The sequence below is a fragment of the Fusarium vanettenii genome (genome assembly GCF_000151355.1).
Source record: "Fusarium vanettenii 77-13-4 chromosome 9 genomic scaffold NECHAsca_27_chr9_1_0, whole genome shotgun sequence".
NCBI lineage: Eukaryota > Fungi > Ascomycota > Sordariomycetes > Hypocreales > Nectriaceae > Fusarium > Fusarium vanettenii.
Window position 1 is genome coordinate 1 of NW_003315858.1, and position 25,346 is coordinate 25,346.

At 44.8% G+C, this 25,346-nt stretch overlaps 5 protein-coding genes across 5 annotated transcripts; 2 read left to right on the plus strand and 3 right to left on the minus strand.

Moving 5' to 3' along the window:
• Positions 1-5,837: 5,837 nt before the first annotated feature.
• On the minus strand, positions 5,838-7,894 carry NECHADRAFT_48131 (uncharacterized protein; the record flags this gene model as incomplete). Its single annotated transcript, XM_003043752.1, has 9 exons — positions 5,838-6,136; positions 6,195-6,450; positions 6,533-6,615; positions 6,667-6,724; positions 6,803-7,149; positions 7,222-7,390; positions 7,454-7,524; positions 7,587-7,761; positions 7,823-7,894. Coding segments are annotated over 9 exons (1,530 nt in total), but the record flags the coding sequence as incomplete, so codon positions are not given.
• Positions 7,895-12,352: 4,458 nt separating this feature from the next.
• Positions 12,353-14,429, minus strand: NECHADRAFT_95905 (uncharacterized protein; the record flags this gene model as incomplete). The annotated part of the gene is made up of 7 exons (XM_003043753.1): positions 12,353-13,230; positions 13,401-13,588; positions 13,641-13,802; positions 13,859-14,033; positions 14,102-14,142; positions 14,195-14,263; positions 14,317-14,429. The coding sequence occupies 7 exons, from the start codon at positions 14,427-14,429 to the stop codon at positions 12,353-12,355; spliced, it is 1,626 nt and encodes a 541-aa protein (XP_003043799.1).
• Positions 14,430-16,675: 2,246 nt separating this feature from the next.
• Positions 16,676-17,819, plus strand: NECHADRAFT_95906 (uncharacterized protein; the record flags this gene model as incomplete). Its single annotated transcript, XM_003043632.1, has 5 exons — positions 16,676-16,702; positions 16,736-16,964; positions 17,053-17,422; positions 17,476-17,693; positions 17,725-17,819. 5 exons carry the CDS (start codon positions 16,676-16,678, stop codon positions 17,817-17,819), a joined length of 939 nt encoding a protein of 312 aa, XP_003043678.1.
• A 1,091-nt stretch (positions 17,820-18,910) lies between these two features.
• On the plus strand, positions 18,911-23,539 carry NECHADRAFT_84310 (uncharacterized protein; the record flags this gene model as incomplete). The annotated part of the gene is made up of 3 exons (XM_003043633.1): positions 18,911-20,567; positions 20,621-21,606; positions 21,677-23,539. The coding sequence occupies 3 exons, from the start codon at positions 18,911-18,913 to the stop codon at positions 23,537-23,539; spliced, it is 4,506 nt and encodes a 1,501-aa protein (XP_003043679.1).
• A 124-nt stretch (positions 23,540-23,663) lies between these two features.
• NECHADRAFT_48037 (uncharacterized protein) lies at positions 23,664-25,177 on the minus strand (the record flags this gene model as incomplete). Its single annotated transcript, XM_003043754.1, has 3 exons — positions 23,664-24,393; positions 24,451-24,572; positions 24,632-25,177. 3 exons carry the CDS (start codon positions 25,175-25,177, stop codon positions 23,664-23,666), a joined length of 1,398 nt encoding a protein of 465 aa, XP_003043800.1.
• Between the last annotated feature and the right edge of the window lie 169 nt (positions 25,178-25,346).

Genomic DNA, 25,346 nt, shown 5'->3' on the forward strand with positions numbered 1-25,346 from the left:
TTAATAAGTTAATATTTTATAGTATCTATAATACCTTATAGATATATTTTATATATTTTTCTTTTATTTTAAAGAAAATAAGGATATTATCTAGGTAATATATAATAAATATATCTAGATATTCTTATAGTATATTATTAATTATTTATTAGAATATAATAGGTATATTAATAAGTCTAAAAGGTATAATAAGGTACTTAAATAGTTTATACTTAGTATAAAAAGCGGTTTTTTATTTATATCTTTCCTTAATCTAAATAAGGTTATAGGCTCCTTTAAGGTTAAGTATAATAAAATATTTTATTTTAAAAAGTTAATCCTTTAACTTATTAATAAGAGGTAATAATATATAATCCTTAATTATAATAGTATTAAGTATTTAGAAATTAATATAAAACTAAAGCTTTTTATTTTTTTTTAGAATAAATATAATAAGGTATCTAATAAATAACTTATTTTCCTTAATATATCCTTTCTATATTATATCTTTAATATATTCCTTTAATACTAGAAATTATGCTTTATTAAGTAAATAAAGTTTATTAAAGCTAGGTTATTTTTTATTAATAAACTTAATCTTAAGGTTATAAGATATATATTCTAATAGACTTATTTTAAGTTTTTCCGCGAAGAGTTATTTATAGATTTAGTATTTCTATAATATATTCTTAAGTTATTTTTCTTTTAGGCTATCCTCTTTTAGTTTCTTAAGGTCTTTCTTAAGTATATAGAATTATTATATAATTTATATAATTATTTTTTATTATTATTATTTCTATCTATTATAATATTTATATTTTATCCCTATAAGTAGAAAGATATCTTATATTTACCTCTTTTTAATTTCTCTATTACTAATAAAAATTTAAGATCTTTAATCTAAATTATTATTTAATATAAAGGATATCTTAATATTATAAGAGAATATCTAGCTAATTCTTTAGTTGAAATATAAGTTAAATTATTATAACTATAGGTACCTAAGCATAAGGTTATAATACTTATTTAATATAATATTAAATAATATCCCTTAATTCTTTCTTTTAATAAAAACCTTAAGGTAATTAATCTTAGTATTAATAATTCTATTATTATAATTAAAAGGGGTTCCTTCTAGGTTAATAATTAAATAAGGTATCTATTTATACCTCTATAATAGCTTAAGCCTATTTACTATTATTAAATTAAAGTAATTCTATTTAGCTCTATTATTTACTAAAGTATTTAATTATTCTCCCTTAATTTATATTTTTAATTCTAGGTATTATTACCTATATACTCTATTTATAGAGTAAAGGGCTTTCTATAATAATATATTCCTATATTTATCTACCTATTACCTTATATTAGATAAGATATCTAGTTTTTTAATTTATTAAGGGCATAGCTAAGGTAATTATATTTATACTCGCTATTAATATATGCCTTATAGTTATAGTTATCTTATTTATATAGCTATTCCTAATAGGCTTATTCTATAATTTAGCTATTATTAGGGTAATTACTATAGTTCCTGTTATGGATCCCTTAGCTCTGGTAAGGGATAGAGGTACCGCTGAAAGCGGCAGTGAGATAGCTGACTTTGGCAGCTATCTGGTTGAAGTCATATAATTCATAAAGTATAGAGAGCAAAGAAGGCACAATGTAAGTAATCTAATCTAAGTTTATTCTTCCTAACTAATGGCTGCTGGATTTGACTGTTATAGCGCTAGATCCGTCACGTGGGGAACCCGTATGACTGGGGCATGTAACAGTTCCTTTCCTTTATAGGGTAGACCTTATCGAGGTCGCTATATTTAATATAATTAATATAATCTTATAAGACTTAGTCTATTAGTCCTTAGTCTTCTCTAAGGTATAATTAGATATTTTAATATTATCTCTTATCTTCTTATTTCTTTATATATATAAGGAAATTAAATCCCTCTTTTATTATTAATTTAAATCTATTATATATACTTAGGATATATTTCTTATATCTTAGGTATATATCTTTATTATAAAGTATTACTTTTATATTAAGGTAGTTTTTTTCTAAGGCTTACTTTTCTTCTATTATAATCTTTTATATAATAATAATAAATTATTATTTAAAGGTAATAAATCTATCCCTTTTAGGGATAAAATAGATATTAGCTATATTAATCCCTTTATTTTATTTATAGATCTTATATTAATAGGTTTTATAAGTAAGGTAGGGCTTATTATTAGGTCCTTATAGCTATATAGGAAAATAATTATTCTCTTATTTACTCTAGATATATATACTATAATAGTAGTCCTTATAAGAGATCTATAAGATTTCTTTATAGTAAGGATATATTAATTAGGTATACTTATTATTATATATATTATAGTATAATCCTTATTATAAGTTTATAGCTATTTCCTTATAATATACTTAGATAAGGATATCCTTTATATCTAAATCGCTTCCTTTTTCTTATTTTATTAATCTAGAGGTTCTAGGTTTCTCTTAGGTAATTCTAAGGATTTATTCCTATTATTTCTTAATCTTATAATTATTTTATTTATACCTATATATTACTTTATATAAGTCTTTATTATATTGCGCTTTTATAACGCCGATAAAATTATATTAATAAGAAACTTAATATCCCTTTATTTTATACTATAAGTATAATTTATTATTAAGCTAATATAATAAAGGGATTAAAAAATAATCTTATTTATATTTTTCCTTTTTATATTCTTTATATTAATAATATTAATATAATATCTAAGAAATACTAAGGTATTCCTAATATATTAAGTAGGTTTATATATTATCTTATATATTAAATAATACTTCCGGATATTATAGGTTCTTAATTATTATTTAGTAATATATATAGATATATATATCTTATATATTAGTAATATCTATATATTCCCTCGCGGTTTAAATATATTATTCTTATAATATATTCTAATATTAATTTCCTTATTTATTATAGAGTTATAAATAATATTATTCTTTCTATAAGTTATTATTTATCCTAGGGTTCTATTAGTTCTAAATCTAGGCTATTGCTAATTACTATTAGGCTTTAGCTCCGGCGCTATAATTAAGATCCTTATAATATTACTTAATTTACCTTATTATTATAATAGTCTTAGTATTAAGGTCTTTATTAAGTTTATTAATTAATTTAAATAATAATTTCTATTTCGATTTATTTATAAGATAGAATTATTCTGCCTTTAGGGGTTTTATTATAATATATTATAGCTTTAACTAAGGGTAATTATTATGCCTAAATTATTCCTTAGTAAGGTATATTTAGTTATAAGGTATAATAATTTCTCTTAATTCTAGACTAGTATTATTATACTTAGTCTAAGCTATACTAAGTATTTTAATTATATAAAAAGCTATCTATAATTTATTATTAGCTTATATAAATCTTACTTATTTTTTACCTTTAGGGAGTCGCTATTATTATAGCAAATAATAACCTTCCTTAATATTATATTATTTTTTATAATAAATCTTCTTAATATAATTTATTTTATAGTAATATTAATATTTAAGTTTATAATAATTATATTTCTTTTATTAGGTTACTCTAAGTTTTATAAGTCTTATATAGGTTCTATAGGATATATTATTTTATTAGTATTACCCTTAGTTAATATTAAACCGAGGTTTTTAATAATTTTCTTTATTATTATATAGGTTTTAAAGTTTCTTTTAAGAGAATTATTAATTATTAATCTTAATTACTTAGCTAATATAATTAATAAGGTTATTAAGCTAGTCTTTTTTATAGAATTTAGTTTATATTTTTTTCTTAAGTTTATTAAAGAAAAAAGATATTAAGGGTTCTTAGTCCTAATTAAGCTTTAAGGCGAGCTAAAGGTATTTAGTATTATACTTTAATATAGAGCGAGTTTATTAAAGTATCTTAATTTCTTTTTTTACCTAGGCCTTTTTATTTACTATTTTAAAAGCTTATTAAAGCATAGCTTTAAAGGTTTTAAAGCTAGAGTAGAGGTTTATAATCTAGGGCAAGTATTTACTAAGTAATTTAATAAGGTATTCCTTTATAGTAGGTTTAAACTAGGCTATAATATACTTAGTAAGATACCTAGTAATATACTAGACCTTATTAGATATTATAGTAAATTATATAAGATAATAGAATATAAATATATATAGTTATATAAGGAATATTAATAATCTATATATAATATTATTAAACTTTTCTAATTATTCTAGCTTTAGGATTTCTCTAATATTTTTACCCTTTATAATAATAACTATTATATTATTAATATTTTAGATATTCTTATAGTATTACTAATTTTAAGCTTACTAAGTAGCGGCTATATAATTAATAAGTCCTCTAAGTTCCTCTATTTTAGTAATTATAATAATAACCTAGGCATAGAGTTATTTAATTTCTTTATTATTATTATTTATTTCTTTATTACTATTAGGGTTAATTTAAATTAATATAATAGAGGTAAGTAAATAAATAATAAGTAAAACCTATTAATAATTATTACTAAGAGTAGCCTAAATAGCTATTATATTTAATATTATTTAAAGTAATATAAGTAATCCTCTAAATAAAAGCTATTAATATATAATAAGAGGATATTTCTTATAGGATAAACTAATTATATTAGGTTTATATTAATAGAGGAGAATATTATATAGCCTTAAAGAGTAATATAATATTATATTTAATAATATACTTAAGGGTATTAAATATAATTAAGTTATATTAATAGCTAAGGTAGCTACTATATAAGAAAGTATAATAAGTATATTTTATATACTTATAGTTAATCTTTAGACCGATATTCTCTAGGTTTAGTCTAAGGTAAGACTAATATTTCTAATATTTAGTCCCTAGACCGATGCGAGCGATATTTAGTCCCTTTGGTCCCTTGCTTAGTTAGAGTATTTCTGCCATAGTTCTCCGCCTAGCTTATATTATGGCCGTGATATATAGAATTAATTAATTAAATAGAAGGTTAGGTATAAGAGGGAAAAGTGCGTTGCATACTTAGATGCGTCGCATACTTATTATATATGTTATTATTATTATTATTATTATTATTATTATTACTTATAGGGATTATTATTTTCTTTTTTATCCTTTTAATCTTTAAGAAAAAAGCTAGATTATATAAAATATAAAATAGCTCTTAATTTATAATATTAATATAATATTAAATTATAGCGACTAATAAATAATACTTAAAGAAAAATAATATATTAAATTAGTTATCTTAGCCTATAAGGTATTTCTTATAGCTTAAAAGCGCTAAGAGGTACCTCGAGCGCTTAGGCGCTTTATATAATATATAGAGCTATTAGAGCTTAAAGGACTTATAAAGTCTATAAGGCGCTATCTTATTAAGGTAATAATAATAAATATAGGCTAGGTTAATAGCCTATTAGAGCTAATTATAATATTAAAGCCGCTAAAAGGATATATATAAAGCGGGGAAGTTAGAGGATAGGTTATAGAGGATATATTACTAGGGCTTCTTTCTAATATAAGTTAATAGGGAGGGGATTGAGATTTTTAAGTCATTAAGTTATAGGAGTGACTTAAGCTATTAAGGAGGAAGGTTTTAGTTATAAAGATATAAAGGTTTAGGTAGTAGCTGCTAGGGTAAGTTAATAGGAGTATAGGCTTAGTTAGAGCTTAAATATGATATCTCGGCGAATTGCCAAATTTGTTAGTTGGCGTATATATTATCTTTAAACATAATGACCCCTCGTCATGATGAAGTAATTAATAAATCACTTAATAAACCTCTTCAACCCTAAGTCAGCTAATAGAATCTGTCAACGGATGCCATGTGCTCGAAGTACCTTAAGTAACGCTATTCTTATGCGTCTTTCCCAGTCGGGTCTGTCCCAAGTATCTCCTCATAGACTTACCAAATGCGAGGAAGATAAACACCACCAGGTTATTAGCTACCATGACACCACAGAAAATGCCCGCAAACATAGTAATATATCCCTTCTCGATGATCCAGTTAATGACCTCGAAGCCAAATCCGAACGAGATGGCTTGCTTCCCAACATTCATGGCGATTAACATCTCTGGAATATTGGCCTCGTATGAATCCATAGCGTAGGCCAGCGTGTACGTTAGGTAGAAGAAAGAGCCTAATTTGTGGAAGAGGAGGATTAGATTTGATCATTGAAGGACGACTAGAGCACATACCGAACTGGAAAATCCCGATGGCAAAGACAAGGCCAATCCAATGCAACTGCCTCTCTGCGCAGTACCCATACAAAATGAGCGATGCGGGGGATATCAAGAATACCATGACAAGGCACCAAAGGCGGTGCTCCGCTTCATGAATATTCTTGTTTCTTCTAGTCATCCTTGCTGCAAATCGATCAGGCAGCCTACCGAAAAGGCCCATAGCAACAAGGTAGCCGAGAAAGGACGCGACGGCAACGAGGCCCGTGTTTTCCTTCGCAATAGATGTCAGTCGCGCTACTTTTCTCCTTGAGACGGCATGGCCTTGGTCAGAGCAGTCATTCTGAACTCCTTACAATTGGCCAGGAATATGGCGGCGCAGCGACGATGACTGGAAAGGTTGACGTGAAAGCAAGAGCTCCGAGGCCGATGATCATGCCTGGATTCCCGGTTAACGACCACCTCTCCTCATTTGGGGCTCTGAACAAACCGTAGGTGGTGCAAACCCAGAAGACCGGAGGAACGATAAAGTATGTGAATGATCGGACCTGCAGGACACGCTGTATCAGCTACCATAAAATGACGGCCCTCGCTGGCCGGGAAGAACAGGTCAAGGGTAGAGTTACTATCATTAGAAAGACTGGAGATTCGGGGTCGGTCTTGTCGAAAAGACTAAGTTGTTGTCGGTATGTCTTTCGTTGGGAAATTTCTGGATCGCTCTCTCTTGCTCGGCTCTCGATTTGTCGAACACTTTGCTCATCGCCCTTTTCACAGTTGACAACATGATCATCCGGTCTAGTGTCTAGAGCCTTTGTCCTTCCAATGTACATGGTTTCCTCAAAGCAGAAGAACGTACCAAGCAACAACAGACATCCGCAGGCAAATTCGACCCAGAAGAAGAGGTTGTAAGACTTCCCACTAGAGAGCATGTAACTGGCAGGGACAGCGCTTAGGGTGCCAGTGGTAAGGGCGACTGTTCAAAGAAAACGTCAGCAAATTAATTGATCCCGCTGAAAGAAGCCAATGCGGTGATGGCACCACATACAAGTGTACCAGCCAAGTGCTTTGCCGCGTTCGTGGAGGAAGAAAACGTCTGCCACAGCCTGCGCCGGCAACGCCTCGCAGACTGAGCAAGCAAATGCGTGGAGCATACGGAAGCCAAAGAGTACATTGTAAGAGCTGGAAAGAGCGCATCCCAGGAGCCCGGCACAGTACTGAGAGGATATTTAGTGAGCACTCGAACCGGAGGGATGGCTCTCGGCGGAAGGGTAGCTTACCACAATAACAGAGACGAGCATGACTGGCCGGCGCCCAATCTTGTGATACATCGGCACAAAGATGAGGGAACCTAAGAATAAATGTTAGAGCCTGTTTGGTTCCCAACTTAAATAATGCACTGGTGGAACTCACCGAAACCGAATAGTAGGTTTGGATACGTGACGAGGCGAGACGTTTCGTTGGGTGACTTTTGGAATAGTTCGGCAAGATAATTGACATACACACTTGGCCCGAATAGTGCGCCATTCGATAGGAACGAGTAGATAGAAACGAGTAACAAGATAGTGAACTTTTTCCGCTTCGACCACTGTGCACAAAGACGGGTGAGTTAGCAACGTGATTAGCATGAATAGCAGAGTATAACGCACTGTGAGAGGATCGTTGGGGTCTTTGGATGGAACAGGATACAAGGCCAGTCCATATGCAGCTTGCTGTCCCTCTACGTAAAGTACCGTATTAAATCAATGGGGCTGTTAGTGATGTTTGAAGGGATCAGACTTACCAGCGATGCTCATATCCACCGTTCCCGGGACTTTGAGGTCGTCGATACGGCAATCAGACCTTTATTCAATTAGAATAACGGGCTTATACGAAGCTAGATTCTGCGCGGCTAGGTGACTTACGCTTGGTGCGTCGGCTGTTCCTCCATGGCTCGTGGATGACTTGGCACAGTTAATGAGAATAATACCAGGTAATTATCTCACAAGTCAAAGGGCACGTAAAAATATGTTTGAAGCCCAACGTTGAACTACGAGGCAGTGAACGAAAGACATATATAAGCACAGCTTCGACGCGATTTGTCCAAGTCCAGGCCAGTAATCCGGGGTACATGAGCTCCAGGTCTTTTCACAGCACCTTCCCCGTGGGGTATTATTGCATAGTTGGAACGGACCAGTCCTAGGGCTTGTCTTCAGTGCGATGTTCTGTTAACATAGGTGACAAGCCACGCCGCGGCAATACGGGTCCCCCTTGCCGAGGGACGATCATTAGCGGCCGCATTCTTAAGCTAATGAGTTAAACCTTTCATGCCGATTAGCATTAGACGGTAGTTTATGGAGCCGAGGCAACAGACCAAGGCGCATGGTAGTTCGGCTTGAGTAGGTGCTAGGTCCGAGGATATCCGATGTTGTGGCAAATTCGTTATCAGCAAAGGTACTTCAGCGAGACTCACAAAGAACCCGGTTTCCTAGAGCAAGTGAGTCAATTTGAGGTACCAATCCAGCCTTACTATTCAAGTGGCCAACCTTCCACAAGAATGCACTTTTGAAACCTCTCTCTTGCACCGAGGGCCTGTCTCACGATGGCTTCTTCCGATACAGAATACCAATCTACCACCAATGCCTCTAAACTTTAGCTTTAGGGATAGATCTGTGTGGCTTCTATGGCAGGGGGCTTAATAGTTGACTGTTGCGATATCTAAGAATCTCGGTGATATGCTCAAAAAGGCATAATCGATAGGAGTTCCTTCCATTTAATAATTCAAAAGATAATGTTACAGCGATGCCCAGTTTGTTTGTGTCGCATGGTATAATGAGGCAACCTAGGTCCCAAGTGTTAGGACATAACGATGACTTTGCTTTTCGGTACTGCCACCTATGGATTAACAGACGCCTTTCCTTACCTGCGCGATCTTGCCGAGAAATTGGCTCACATCTCATCTTAGATCCATCATTACTCTTGCAAAGTCCCTAAGAAGTTCCATCCCGTCCCAACCGCGTTGTCACCATGGCCCCAGTCGTTACCAAAATCGTTACTTTCTTCATCTACCAGTCGCCCAGATGGCCCATACTCGGCTGTTTGAGGGACGAGGCCTAGAATCTGCTCGATGTCACAGTTTACGGACCCGCCATGCGCTGTTGATTTTGCCGCGGCGCTAGGTTGTTCTTGCTGTTGGACCGAGGTAGATCTGGATAATGTCAACTGGCCGAGGAGCCACGAGGGAAAATCGTGTTTCTCAGGTAGTCTTCCCTTGCTGATGCACAAGTCGACTGTCCAAATCATTCTCAGGTACGTATTCGGCTGACTCGTCAAGATCTGGCTCCAATCCGTTATAGATGTCTGGCCGGGCTGAGATAGAGACAAGCGATCGGTTTGCGCCAGATTGGCAACGTGTCTTGCGGTTTCTTTGATCCATTCGACGCCGTCGTACTGTGGTACAAACGCCGTCATGGTCTCCGACAAGACATCTAGACGCTGCTGGCTCGAGGCGGAAGCCGAATCAGATCCGCTAATAGTGAAGTCAAACGCCAGCTCCTTGTTGAGACAAGATAGTCTAGCGGAAATGACATGCAAGGTTAGAGGCACTGCAATGCAGGCAACTCTGTCCCAAGGAGGTCGTTAGCCCAATATTGCAGTATTTGTCTAAGACCTTTGTGCACCCACGCTGATATTGGCAGCCGGCGGGCAAGCCGACACCGGCTCAGAAGCCCAAAGAACTTTGTTACTCTCTCCATGGAGTTTTCCAGTTCGCAACGACTTGCATCCAGCTGCGTGGAATTTCCGACTTCTCCCATTTCTGTGCCCGTCTGAGTTGAAGCAAGCGATTGGTGGAGAATCTTGTAGTGGCAGAGAGCGATGACAGCGGTGCTTGTGCATAGTTAGAGCGGGCTGAGGGGGATGTAGCATAACAAGGTTCCATCTACTCACTGATAGTAGATATACATAAGATTTGTAAATAAAATCATGGCCTTAGTCCCGCCTTGCTGCTTGTCGGGCAGGTTCTGGTAGTCGCCTTCGCAGGGAGGATATTCTGCTGCGGCGCGTGCATACCAAGTCTTCAACGAAGCGTCGCATTTTGTGATTTTGAGGTCTTCATCCTCGAGTGATTCCCCGGGGGACTTGACGGTATCCTCTAAAGGAAATGTTAGGCTCAGCACATCAGTCAGTATAATGGCGAATTCGAGAAATGTAGAGAATAGGGCAATTAGACGTCGCTTTGAGGCTGGAGTGAAGACACTGGACCGATAAATCTCGTCTTGAAGATCGGCCGTGCCTAGCCTAGCACTGCACTTGAAGTCGAAACGGTCATGCGTGATATGGAGACTGAATCGCGTGCAGAGGGGTGAGATGCGGTCCAAGATGACGCAACACCACCACAGTCTGCGGAGGGCATTGTGATGTTTCCTCTCGCCTGGAGTGGCTGACGTGGGCAATTCAAAGACTTCGGCATGTCGATCTGCATTGCAGGTTCTCGCGTGTTGAATGGCGCGGCTTAGCCAGGTCTTGTGTGGGCTCAGGGTCGCGTTTGAAGGCGGTACCCAGCCCATTAACAATAAGGCAGATTGTGCCAGCGGAAGGGATGTTGTTTCTGTTTCCAGATCGAACAATAGCTGTGAAAGAAGGTAGACCTTTTGTCAGTCTTGACTCTAGTTGTGTAGCTAGGCATGATGATTTAGCACCTTGGTTCGCCTGTAATACTCAGCTCTCGCCGTTCGAATGCTGGAGAAGCCTAGCGTTTGGATGGTTTCCAGGGGCACAAACTAGCACTTTGTAAGCATTCACATCTCAACCAGTATTTCGCAGATGACGTTTCCAGGCCAACTCACGTTGCAGCTGGCGAACAACATAGCGTGAAAGAGCAGCAGAGATATCTTGTTATCCGAGGTGGCGTTTTCCCGTTGGGAATACATGTCCCAAAAGTTACCCTCGTTGAGCAGCGGAATGAAAACATGGACGTGAGAAAAGTACTGCTCGACAAAGTTGTCTAGAATTGGCCGAGTTGGGACATGGAGACATCCCTGGGCCTCCAGGTAGCTGAGGTCCTGATGGGGGATGTTGTACAGGTTACCTATGGTGAGGTACCGGTAGTGAGAGTAGAGCACTGTAGCGCTGCCGTAATTCAAACGTTTTCTCTGATAGACAGATCCTGAATCACTTCTGGTTCGGAGTTGGTCCCCCAAGCGCGGCATTCCTTCTTGGGGAGTTGCTTCTGTCCGGTATTCGAGTCAGATGGTAAAAGTCAGGACAAAAAAGGGGCGATGGAAATCTTTTACCTATCTCACGCATGCGGTTGGCGGTTTCAAGCGACTCAGGGATCATGAGGTCATGGTCTGCGCCTGTTGGGTTGTTTCCATCAAAGGGGTTAACATACTGGAGAGCCGTATCCATCTCGAGCCCCCAGAAGTTAGCAAAGTCCACCGATGCTGCATCCTCTGCATTCCACTCCGACTCCCCCAGTTGGGAGAGTTTATGGGATGCCATGACATCGGCGTCGCCGCCTGGGTACGTTGGCGGTTGCTGTTGCTGTTGCTGTTGCTGGTGAAATGATCTGTCACTGGGTTGGCGCTGTGATCGTCTGCGCGGTGCTTCTTGGCCTCTGTGCGTGAGAAAGGTCAGCCGACGTAGAGCACGAACTGAGTAATGCGGGGCTTCCGACATTCGAGAAGCGCGGTCGACCAGAAGACAGTTCTTAGCATCCAGATGGCAGTTGGTGCACGGCTGACCACGGGAAGACACGTCGCAGCGGACCTTTCTCGCCCTACAGGAGAGGCAGGCCTGTATTGACCGCTTGCGATGCATTGTAGCTCTGAGCCTTGGTTCGATTAACTGATCCATGGCGCTGGAGAGAAGAATGATGATGATGGTGGTGGGAAATGTTTGTTTCTGCTGGGGCGCGGAGGTGGCTGGTCAGAGGAGCGGACTAGTTATCCCTGTCTAGGAGGTACAGTACGTTTTCGATTGGCAACCCTACACCATCTACCTTCAACAATTGCGGGGGAGAGAAGACTAAGAATGCCGGTCCCACTGTCGGAATTAGGACAACTTGGGTCTTCCCCGCAACTTCATAACGTTATAGCCCAAGTATCTCGGAACATTCGGAAAGCAATGCTCCGACTTCACGGCTGGGATGTAGCCGAGACCAAGCGCTCTGCCAAGATCACGACATCCCACATCCGTCCCTAGTACGAAAACGGCCGCCTCTTGTAAAACTTGCCCTCCTCGGGCTTCCCCTCCTCAGGCACGTCCACCACGTCGGCGTCGAGGAACCATGAAGGGTCTCCCTCGGTGAGGGTCAAGCTCCAGCTGTTGCCCATCCACCGCAAGAGATTCCCCGTCTTCTCGGTGCTCTCGAACACGAAATCCTCCCATCTGGGCGAACGCAGCACCTCGAGGCACTGCGCCGAGGAGCCCGGCCACAAAGCCACAACCCTAGACCCGGTCTTGCCCGCACGGTACCACGACGAACACTCGTCTGTATACACGGTGCCCTTGAAGTACTCGTCGATGTATTGGCTGAAGTCGGTCACCCGTTCCGCCTTGGGCTCGATAGTCGCGTAGTCCTCCCTCTGCATCTTCCGAATTACCTTGACCACATAGTCACCCTGCGCCTCGAACACAGCGATGAGGCTCCCGGATCCTAGGCCGCTATTAGGCCCTCCAATTAGCAGGAAATTGGGGAACTCATCTACCGCTACCGAGATATATGACTGGAGGTATGGCTTCCACTTCTCGGCCAAGGTAGTTCCGTTGCGACCAGTGACCTCGAAGGTGGGAGGCGCTTCGACGTTGTACCCCGTGGCACAGATCAAGACGTCAAGTTCGACGTCTTCGCCTGAGGTGAGCTTGATACCCCTGGGTGTCACCTCCTGGATTGGCGTGGTGATAAAGGTCACGTTCTCCTCCTTGAGAGCCTCGAGATATCCAGGCCCAGGCGTGAGACGGCGGCAGCCGGGAGCAAACTTGGGTATCATGGCCGTCGTCAGATCCTCTCTGCCATCGAGACGCTGGCGCATTCCCGCTTCGAACAGCGCGGTTGCGCCAACCTGCTCGTTGGTACCTTGAAGCGTGATCGCGTATAGCTTAGCCGCTTCGGCCTCGAGCGTCTTCCTGAAGTGAAGAAATTTATCGGGGTTCCGGGCCATGTATTCCTGGTGGCGTCGTGAAACTGCCAAGCGTTATTAGCTCTTCGTCTCGAGATAGTCTTCGTAGTCATGGTTTGTTGCGCACACTTGGTGTCTTGAGGGGCCATCCCCATCTTCTCCATTGCCCTGTCTCCAAACGAGGACGAAATCCAGGTGGGAGATCTTGCGAAGCACGAAAGTTTCAAGCCTTCTAGACACTGGATCTTTGGGACGATCTGGATGGCGCTTGATCCATTGCCGATTATCCCGACGTGCTTGTTGCGCAGGTCAACGCTGTTATCATCTTCAGTCCTGGAGCTTCTTGTCCGAGACGTCACCTATTTACCTTTCGTCCCATGCTCCAGAATGCATGAGCTTTCCACCAAAGTCTCTCAGGCCCTTGATGTCGGGCCAAGAAATCTGGTTCAGTCCACCTCGAGCCGAGACGAGAATGTTTGCCGTGTCTTGGAACGACTCGCCTGACTTGACGTTGAGAACTCTGATGCTCCTGCACCAAGATGTCAGCGGATCAATAACAGTGCCATGGAATGAATTTGCCATTACCATAGCTTTTTCTCGGCATCCCAGGTAGCTGCTTCCACCTTGTGTGAGGTTTTGATGAATCGAGTTGCCCCAAATCTCTCCGCGACTTCTTGCATGTAAGCTCGAATCTCTGGTCCAGGGGCGTAGAGAGAAGACCAGTAAGGGTTCGGAGCAAAGCTAAACTGGTAAGAGTACGCTATGGATGCGCAAAATGTGTCAGCTTTACCCAATTTGATCATTTGCACCAAGACATCGCCTACTCACAAGGAATATCGCATGCTAGACCCGGGTATCGGTTCAACCACCTTGAAAGTCTTAAGACATATTGGCGTTTGAGCTTTGCTTGCAACAACATACCAGACTCCGGAAGTTTCCTCATTCATTTCGTAAACGGTGAGATCGATGTTTCTCAGCCTCTGTGTAATCCTGTTCTGGCCGCTTCAGCGACCATGGCACCAAGACATGGGAGAACCACGCACCTGATAGTGGAATAGATGCCAGAAAACCCAGCGCCGATTATGATGACCTTGAGGGGACGCTGGTTCTCAACCGGAACATTTTTGAGGGTGAACTTGGTAGAGGTACCGTTCATTTTCGATTTGCCTTGAGTCGCTTCGCTCGGAGCTGAAAGTTTGTAAAGAAGTAACCAATTGTTGGATGTCTCATTCTTGATATCAGAGACTTAGAATACAGTATTATACAGTGCAGGACTTGACTGCTTCATGGTACGTAGGATAGTTGATAGTTCCACGTAGAGCACCCGAGGGTCTTATCGCCCGAGGGCCCGAAATCACATAGCAGTCGGATGATTCGCTTCTAGATACGAGGATGCTCACCGGAGTGGCAGGTCAGTCCTGCGTAAAAGGCGGCTACATGGTGGGCTACGTGCCGAGGACGCTTGTCGAGCCGAGGCAACGAGGGCCATCACAATCGGCAACGATCTGTAGTAAACCGGGTCGCAGTAAAGGCATGGACCAACTGGATTCTTTCCATTGTCGAAGGGCTTTCCAGTCGCCACGGGAGCTTTGTAGAACTTGGCTGATCTCACCTTCAGCCACGGATATGGCCTAAGCATCATATGCCACACTCTGCCCTGGCGTGGCGATGAAGTTGTTGGTCTGCCGAAATGAAAACTCAGCACTCGTAGCCTCAGCGAATTTAGCCTCTCTTTCCTTTCTACAAGAGCACTGTAACACTGTAGTTTAGAGTACACTTCATTTCAGATCTAATTTATTTATACCCTGTCTTCACTGGGCTACACCACTGGGCCGCCTATCTACCCTAAGATGTCCTTTAGAAATTCAATCTGTGCTTCAACTCCCTCCTCAAACGCCTCCCCAACATACGGATCAAAATGTCCCGCTCCCTTGAGAATCTTCAGTTTCTTCGGCTGCAGGGCCTTCGCAAAGGCCTCAAGCTGCAAATGGGTCTGCGTGGTGACGTCACTGTCTGAGACAATCATTAACATCGGAGTTGGTGAAATACGATGAATGTACGCCAACGGCTCGTGGAGCACCGTGTACAGTAAGCTCTGAGCCGTACAAACCCTAGCCCAGTCCAACCCACGCCGCTGCATCTCCTCCGTGAAGCTTATAGCCCCCGGGTCCTTCAGCACTGCCTTAGAGGTGCCGCTCCTGAGCTCCTCGATCGAGCTGGGGAAGTTCGGCAGCATTGTGCGAGAGCCTTCTGCGACGATTTTTCCACGGTCCGAAACCAACATGTTCGTGGACATCCCGGGAGTGCGGGCAATGGACTCGCCCGACACGAAAGGCACCTGTAAGATGACACCTGCAATATTCTTGTTGATGGCCGCGGCGCAGATGGCATTGCCACCCGACATGCTGGAGCCCCAGTAGACAATCTTTCCTGCGTCAATCTCAGGTTGAGCGGCAGCATAGTTGAAGACGTCGAAATAATCTCGCGTCTGCAGCCAAGGGTCAACCTCCTCACGGGGAAGACCCTCGCTATCTCCCCAGCAGCGATTGTCGTATGAGAGGACACCATAACCGGCCGCACTGAACCGCGCGGCGAAGTCGGGGATGAAATGAGACCGGAGACCGGAAAACTAAGCAAGCAGGACGTCAGTAAAAGTCAGGGCAAAATTATAAACCTCCTTGGTGGCCACTAACACCACTAGACATGATAACGCAGGGCTTCTGCTGCCCGACGCTGTAAAGCGTCCCTCGGAGTTTCAACCCGTCATAGGTGGGAATGTCAACGTCTTTGATGGAGCTCATCATGAATGATTTCGGGTGATTGAAAGGTTGCGATTGAGTTGCTTAAGCCAAGAATAAGCAAACAAAACCGGTGGGTTGAGTCCCGGGATAGTGTCTTATATCCGCTGATATCCAGGTCCGTTCTGACACGTTCTGTATGTACTAGGTACAACTAAGTAGTAACCTGGATATCAAAGCACTATACTACAATGGGAAGATGCGAGGTCCGGGAGAGCAGGCCTCGGGAATGCCTTGGGAACGCCTCGGGAACGCCTCGGGACAAGGTCCGAGGGACATTTGGCGCTTAATATCTCTTTCTATTCGCGCCTGGGTTTGGCATCGCTTGAATTGGATTAATGCCGCTCTCTTGGCAAAGAAGATCCCTCGGGCCAGGCCAACCAAGGCTAGTTAACTGGGGTGCGAGAGGATGAGAAAAGAAGTAACTTGACTGACATTTAGTGCCACTTACAAATGAGATGAAGGATAAATAAAATCGAGAAGGGTTAGAATGATATCTTCAATTTAGTCTCTAACTCTGTTAGCGACAACTTAGAATTCGCTAACCATCCTTCACACCTCCCGCATTCTATTCTCATCACACTTGGCCTTGCTCTTTCTTGCAATGAATAAGCACCAGATGTTGGCAAGAGTTGCAGGCCTTGCCAAACTGCCCAAGTTCCAGGCCGGGGCCGCGGCGCTGCTGGCTTTGAGCTTGTTGCCCAGGCTGAACAAATGGTTGAGTCGGAGAAAGGTGAACAATTATCTGACTGACAAGTCTTGGGACTGGAAAAGAGAGGTCGTGGTGGTCACTGGTGGAAGTAGTGGTATCGGCGCCACGATAGTTGCCAAGCTTGCGCAGAGGAACGTCAAAGTCATCATCTTGGACTTAAATGGGCCCCAAGGTGCACTGTGTGAGTATTCTTGGCAATACTCAGTCGCCTGCTACACCGCACGAACTAACTTCCTATTTTCTAGTGCCGGGAACCTTCTTTTACCAAGTCGATCTGTCAGACCCTTCCGCCATCGCCTCTGTCGCAGATCGCGTTCGCAAAGAACACGGCGACCCAACTGTCCTCGTTAACAATGCAGGTATTGGAAATGCAATGCCACTCCTGGACCTGCCCGAACCCAAGATCCGAAAGCTCTTTGAAGTGAATGTTATCGCGCTTATCCTGTTGGTGAAGGAATTTCTTCCAAGCATGGTGCAACGAAACCACGGTCACATCGTCAACATAGCGAGCATGGCCTCCTTCAGTACTCAAGCCAGCAACGTCGACTATGCATGTTCCAAGGCCGCAGTTCTCTCATTCTCAGAAGGCCTCGCGCAGGAACTGAGACATATTTATAAAGCACCCATGGTGCGGACTAGGTAATGACTCCCAACTGCGGTCTATACTCTCTCCTCTGACTAACGACCTGCAGCGTTGTGCACCCAACGTGGGTACAAACCCCGATGATCGCAAAGCTCAAGGAGCAGGGGAGGATGCGGGATCCTACTGTGACTCCTGAAGAGGTAGCTGGTAGAATTGTCGACCAGCTCTACTCTACATATGGCGCACAGATAGTCGTCCCCGAGAGTCTAGGATGGGTTTCTTTTCTACGCGGCTTCCCTGGATGGTTGCAGGAGAGTGTGCGAGACAGTGTGTCTGTGGACCTGCTGAGAGCTATGAGCAAGGACTAAAAGCCTAGCTAACGTACATCAAATGTGGCGGGACCGCACATGTCAGAAAAACATTAGGAAGAGCCATAATAACTCTAACTCCTAGTCCAATAAAGCCAATAAGAACTAGGAGCATAGCAGCTCGATCGGCATTAATAAGAACCAAGAGTCTACAGAAGATTACGATGAGCACGAGAGAAGAGATTAGGAGAATGCGGTAGTGCTTAAAGGCCCCAAGGATGTAAGCCAAAGACATGATGCCACCCATCGCACATAGATTCAGAGGTAGCTACTCGCACGGTCAGGAGGTTCTAATCAGGGAGGTGCATTGCCATGTCTGATGATGGGCCGTACCAGATACACGCTGACCATCACAGGGCCATGGGTAAACAGCCCGCCCACCTGCTGAGAGAGGGAGGCATTGACGCTACGTAGGCACTCAAATGCAGAATCTCGTCTTGTCATCGCTTTCTCTCAATTTTGAGACTGACGAGAGAGTGTAAAGGTCAAGCAGTTCACCAGAGAAAAATTTGAAGACCTGGGGTGAAAGAGCGATAGGGGATAAGCAGCTGATGTATCCACCTCTATTTCACGAGCTCTTCTAGTCTTGAAAATGAAATAATATTAATTAATTGCCGGCTTCGACTGCAATGCCCCTAACAAGGGTCGTGAGGTTAATTTTCCAAGTATTCATCTTTTCTAAATGAATTCCTGCTATTGCCCCTTTATCAAAGGCCTCAACGCCATCCCATAGTCTCCCCCATTCGGCATTCGCAGCAGTGTATGGATATGGAATTTGGCTGGCTTCGAGAACCAAGGTGTATGACGTTGCATCGTACTCGCAATCGCACCCAGCTAGATGAATTTCAACCTCCACGTGCAAGGGCTGATCGGCATCTGGGACTCGATCAAGGTAAATGATGCGCTCGCGACACGGGCCCCCGCTCTGGGGTCACGATGCATCTTACCTGCGTTTCAGCTGGCCCAGCGTGGGCCAATAGCTGTCCATCCTGCCATTTTCGGCCCTCAAAACTGCTGATAGCTTCGAAAATGGCGCATGCTGTGAGCAGGGGCTTCTAGTGACCCTTGCAAGTGGCACATACACTGGTATATCCATCCGCATTTCCCAGGGTAGAACCATACTCTCTGTTCCTTTCTTGTCACTGCTCACAACCTTCTCATCGCCCCTCCTGCACCATGTCTGCCGAGCCTGATCTCCGCAAGAAGGAGTTGGAGGAGCAACTGAAGAATGACAATCGCGATGTCGCAGACCTATGGAAGGAAGCGCTCAAGAGCTATAAGGGCGTCGTTGGGTTCGACCTACAACGCAAATTCGACAATGTCCAGGGCATGCTCGACTTTGGCACCGACCAGATGAACAACTTCCACAAGTTCAGGCACGACAAGGGCAAAGTCGACCGCTTGAGGACTCTCTTCGCTTCCAACCTGGATCTTGTGGAGCAGGGCGCCAATCAAATCATATCCGCGGCTTCGCCAGCATTCCCACCGGCGGCGGCCATCGGAACGGCTCTGACTTACCTGCTCCAGGCCTGCCGGTCCGTGTCGGCCGACTACGACATCGTCATCGTCTTCTTCGACGACATGAACAGCTTCCTCACTAGAATCACCATCCTGGAGACCAGACTTCCCAAATACAAGGCCTATCAGAACTGCCTGATGGAGGTCTTCACCTCAATCCTCACAATGTGTGGCTTCGCGCACAAGTACATTGAGCTCGGCCGCTTCAAGAAGTGGATCTCCAACCTGTTCAAGGGCGACGATGGAGAGCTTGGGGGAGCGAGATCCAACATGAACAAGAGGCTAGAGCATCTGCAGCAAGCCACCGAGTTTGCTATTCTCGGGAACACCGAGGAGACGCTCAAGATGACCGCCCAGCTTGAGGAGAACCAACGGTCTCATTCTGAAATGCTGGAGGAGGTCGGACATGCTATCAACACCATTCACGAGAATACAGCGAGCATAAAAGACGACGTTGCAAAATTGCTCAAGCTATTTGGCGGGCAGAAGAAGGAGAAGCAGCCGGAGAAGCCGCAAGCGAACAAACCGCCGTCCGCTAATGGCATTCGGAACGCCATGCCCGTGGTCGGCCAAGACGACCACGAGTACCAGGTCTTGAAGGAGACGCTTCTCACAGATTCTTGCAGCTGGGTGTTTTCAGAGCCCGAGTGGGAAGAGTGGCTGAATATGAAGGACGGGACGCGCCCTATTCTCGCCATTACCGGGCAACCTGGCACCGGAAAGAGTCATTTGGCCGCATCGGTGCACGACATGCTTGAGCAGAGGGCTAGGGAGGATGACACGGGGCACACCTGTGTCGCCCACTTCTACTTCCGCGAGCAGGAAGAGAGCTTCGCGTGGTTTATCTGTGGCATGATCACCTTGGTGAATCAGATCGCAGAGACTAACAACGCTGCCTGCGAGAAGCTGAACGCTCAGATTGCGAGGGATGACATCGACCTCGACACCACGCTTTGGCGGGACATCTCCAAGTATCTGCTTGGGGCTGTCTTTGAGCAAGACTCTAAGTTTCACCTCTTTATCGTATTTGATGGACTGGATGAGCTGTCCGACTGGGATAGCTTCAAGGAGTTCTTGTCCAAATTCATCGTGGACGAAAGGCTCAGGATCTCGCTAGCGGTTACCTCCAGACCTGAGCGCCTGAATGATCTCCCTGAAGATACCAAGATGATCCGGATAGAAGCAACCAAGGAGAAGCAGCGCCAAGACCTGAAGTCTCTGATCTGGCATCAGATCAACTCTCTCAACCATTTAAGAAGATTCAGTCGTTACGTCCAGCAAAGGGTCGCTGTCAAGGTGGAAGAGGCGTCTCCGAGTGAGCATTCTTCTCGTTTGCCTCTATTTGAGGATACTGATAGGTTTCACTAGACATGCTCTACGCAGAGCATCTGCTCGTCCGTCTTAATAATCTAGGCCGCGAGGGTGCGGTCCTTAGAGCACTCGAGCAGAAGAAACCCGAGGATCTTCACGATATCTATGAGACTCTCCTCGCAGAGTGTCAGCGCCGAATGCCGGTCATCCATCAACAGGTCGCCGCCTCACTGCTCCACTGGATCGCTTTCGCCAAGCGAGGCTTGACGCTCACCGAGGTTCAGTCCCTCGTGAAGTGTCTGTCACAGGATGACGAATTTGATATTGAAGAGATTCCCGAATTCTTCTCCAAGTTCCTCAGAATCGGAGACCCCGGCTATGACGCTGAACTGCGAGCAAAGCACCAAGCCAGCACAGCCACTGCACAAGACTTGAGGAAGGACGACGATAACGACGACGACGACATTTATGAGGATGGACCCCTTCCGGTGAAGTTTCAGGAACGTTCCATGAGGAATTACTTCACCAACAGTTCCCATGGATCTTCTCTTTTCCGGTGGGGTCCCTCGGAGGCGCACCGCAGGATTTTTCTGACAAGCACGAAGCTTGCCCAGCCTTCTCGAACGGATGCGAGCGAGGACCTTCAAAAATATTGTGCCTTATATCTCTTCGCCCACTGGTACGACATACAAATCGATCAGCACACTCCTGAGGAGCAGGTTGAGGTTCTAGAAGCGTTCGCCGAGGCGTTGTCCAACAAAACCGGGCTCTCCGAGATGCTAGGCAGGGCTGGCATGGTGTATGAGAAGGGATCAACCACGAACACCGACAGCAGAATACGATATTGGGCGAAGCTTCTCGAGAAGCCAGAAATCAAAGCGGCCCTTAGTGAATTCGCGGTCGAATGGTGGCAGCGTGTTGGTCAGGACCCTCCGACGAGTCGCCTCGGCCTGGCCAAGGGATATCTACGCGAACTGTACCAGGCACAAAGTTCTCATGATGCTATTCAGGCGTGGGAACGCCTGAGTGGTGTTTTGAACGTGGTAAGAGCATGACTTTCCTAGGTTATGGCGGTCTAATAACAAAAAGACCTTGCTAATGATTCACAACTAGACTGGCCTAGGAAAACTACTCATGGAACAGGCCTATATCAACTTTCCTGACCAGTTCAAGGATAGCAAAGACCATGACGACGACAACAACAAGGAGAAAGCTAAAGAGGAAGATGGCTTTGATGAAACAGTAGCCACCCTGGGTATTCTGAACCTCTTCGGAGATGAGATCAAGCCCGATGCAGGTGCCCACCGTGCCGTGTCACAGGTTCTTTTTGAGAAAGATTACCTCAGGCCGGCTGAGAAGATATGCAGAACCGCTCTAGAGCTCTGCAATCCCAGAGATCATGAGTGGTACAGAGCCTCTTGTGTTCTCTCTTACATCCTGTTGTATCAGAAGAAGAAGAAAGAAGCCTACGATGTCATCGACACCGCGGTCGCTGAACTACGGGCAAACGAGGTCCCCCCGCACCTCAAACGCATCGTTCATACAGCCTGCGCCAAGGCCCAGAAGAAAATGGGTTATCTAGGTCCAGCCCTCAAATCCTATGCCGACGCCAAATCTGCCGACCCTGACGGCATCACTCCTGCTGAGGACCTTGTTGGCGAGCTGAAAGTGCTCGACAGGAAGAGAGACAAGACCGAGTACATCCAGGTTCTGAAGAGCTGGAGTCTTTTGGAGAGAATCACCTGGCTGGCCTCAAATTACGAGGACGAGGGTGAAGAGAGACATTCCATCTTCTGTGACATCGCTTGCGAAACGGGCGAACAGGAGTTCATGGTCAAATTCTACGAGGAAGTGACTGGCTTCCTGGACAACCTCGACGCTGGCACGCCTCTCCGCTTGGATCTTGCTCTCGTCTACTTTGAGGTCTGTCGGGATCCTAAGAAGGCTCTTAAGACACTGGACGAGGTGTTTGACAGCCATGCCACAGGCTTCTTGTTCCCGATCACGGCCGTCACCGCAACCTGGATGATCCAGAGAGCCGTGGACACGATGGTGAACGTCCAGGTAGAGCTCTTCCGCAAATCCCGAGATCCCATCTACAAGGCGGAGCGACTGAACTCCCTCGCTGGCCTCATGCAGCGGCCCTTTTCCCTAGATGTCCCCCGAATCTCTGCGTTCTACACCAGTCGGCAACGCGTAGGTCTGGCGTACATGTACATGGTCATGGGCCCAGTGGCCAAGTTCCAAGAGGTACTGCAGTCCTTGCTGGACGACAGCTTTGCAGGCTTGAGTGACTCGGTCGGATGGAACGACGGCCTGTATCTCTGGATGCTCGCCCAGGCACTGGCAATTCTGAGCCGGGCACTGGGAAACGACGAGAAGCTCCGCCGATACGCCCGGATTGTCGGCTCTGGGCTTTTCTCCCGGCTGAGCAAAGGTGACAATGATGAAGAGAAAGAAGTCCGCGAGCAGGCCATCGATGGAGACAGTCGAAAGAAGCAGGTGGACAGCGAGGGCAAGCAGGAGGCTGTGGATGACGGAGGCGCAGACATGGACAGCGATGACAGCGATGACAGCGAGATGGGCGACCCGCCCGAAGACGAGGGAGACCTACTGGGCTCCGACGAGGCGTGGTACGGCTGCGGAGGCTTCTGCAACCCGTCGCGCACGTTTCGGTGGTGGGGAGGCCGATCGGCGTATTTCTACGTGACGTTCGCGACGGGCATAATCTGCGAGGAGTGCCAGGCCGAGTACGAGACAATCCAGCGCGGGGAGGGGACGTTCAAGGGCCGGTACTTCTACGGCATTGGGCACGACCACCTTAAACTTCCTGTCGAAGGCTGGCGCGGTGTGAGGGATGGTGTGTTGACGTTGGAGGGCGAGGAGCCGATCACCGTGACCGACTTTATCAAGAAGCTTCAGACTGAGGTGTGTGAGGATGCATGGGGTCGGCTTTGGGAGGGCGGGCTTAAGTGAGGTTATGACCAAGTTTGCTGCGTGTTCCTTTGTACCGAGTCACTATAAGAACCGTCAATGCCTCTGGCACACGATCTTTTGCTGCCTAATTCTATATGCTAAAGAAGCTATCTCCTTCAGCAAGTTATTGTAAGACGCGGAGACATTGAACGTCACGCCTCACCTCAGCTAGGGGTGCCTCGAAGGAGCTGATCCACGGCATTTTCCGTACATCCATCATGCTCTCGCTCCATTCCTTGTTGTTTAGTTGTTGCATATTATATACGATCAAACTGACAACCGCTTTCCGTTCGCGCGATCCGTGACAAGATGCCACCCCGCAAAGAACACTAAGCCACAGGTTCACCGAAAGAATATCATCCGACGTATTCGAGGCGGTGCTGGACTGTGTGCTGAGAGAGTCTAGCAACTCAGGCACATACGCCATGCGAGAGCCGGGCCATGATCGATACATACGTTTCACGCAGATGATCCAAACAATGACACCTAGCCGTATTGATGCCAGGGTCTGATCCAAGGGCGATGAGAACCTAGTAGATCGTATTGGGTGGTCGAACAAAAGATGTGCGAGGGGATTAATTCGTAGCCCCAGAAAGATTTCATCTTTCCATAGGGAATCCCCTCTCGTAGTCAGCTCTGATTCGATCATGGTAGCTATTGCGTTTAATCCGGTCACACAAGCTGGAATGTGAGTCAGCTGCGAGTCTCTCGTGTCAGCAACCGCCGCCATGATTCTCAAGAGTGATAACGGGAGACCGTTTGATGGGTCAGTCTGTGACATTGCAGGGATGAGATCCTGGGGCAGCGGATAGCGTGGTCTGGTATCGAAGAGCAAGCACGTCATGACGTCGACCCTAGGAGGTGGCAATTAGCAACAGTCGAGGGCCAAGACATGGTTGGGTTAGCCGGACCAGAATATCATCAATCTCAGCTCGTTATTGCCCGTTAGAGATTTCATGCCGCCTCGAGCAGCAATCAGCAAGCTGAGGCCCTCTAAATGAACGCGTGCTTGATCCAAGTCCATCTCCAAGAGCTGGCGGCACGATCATTAACATGAATAAATCAGCAGCATACAACCTGCGTTCCACTTACATTATAGCAGATGATGGACAAGATGGCATAGAAGACGCGGTCCCCAATCGCTGGATCAAAGCTGGGACTGGCCATGGCCGCTTCGATGCATGTGATGGTCTCCAAGGCGCGTTCTAATGCCACGACCTTGATCCTCGCAGATGATTGACGATGGATTGCTTTGAGTATAGACTGGTCGGAAAAGATGGCCTTGAAATGACGGAGGAATGCGGACGAGGTAAAGGCAAAAGGGAACGAGAACCCCTCAGGAGTCAATGCATCGGCATTGCCCAAAAACCTTTTGCCTTCAGAACCCAACAAAGTGATTCCGTAGGCCGAGAACGCGTCCATTCCCCACTGTTGCTCGAGCACGCTGAGCGGATCCTGGCTCCAGAAGGGCATTTTGATCATGAACTGCGGATTTCGCCGGGGCTTGCGTCGTGATTTTCCAATGTCTTCCATGACATGACGACGGATCTTGGCCCTGCTAGTCTTATCACGGCCGTGAACATGTGTCGGTCCGGTGGAATGCACAAAAAGGAGACGTTTCTTCTTGGAGGGATCCATGGTCGTTAGATAGAGAGGCCGGACTCTCGGAAATGCGAGGCGGACGAAACGGAGGGGAGAGGGAGGCTTTCGGGAGCGCATGCCAAAGAGAAAGACAGATCCATCATATTGCTCTTGACGTTGTGGTTGCCTAGGTAGGTAAATTAAGTCCTACACCATATCAGGTGAT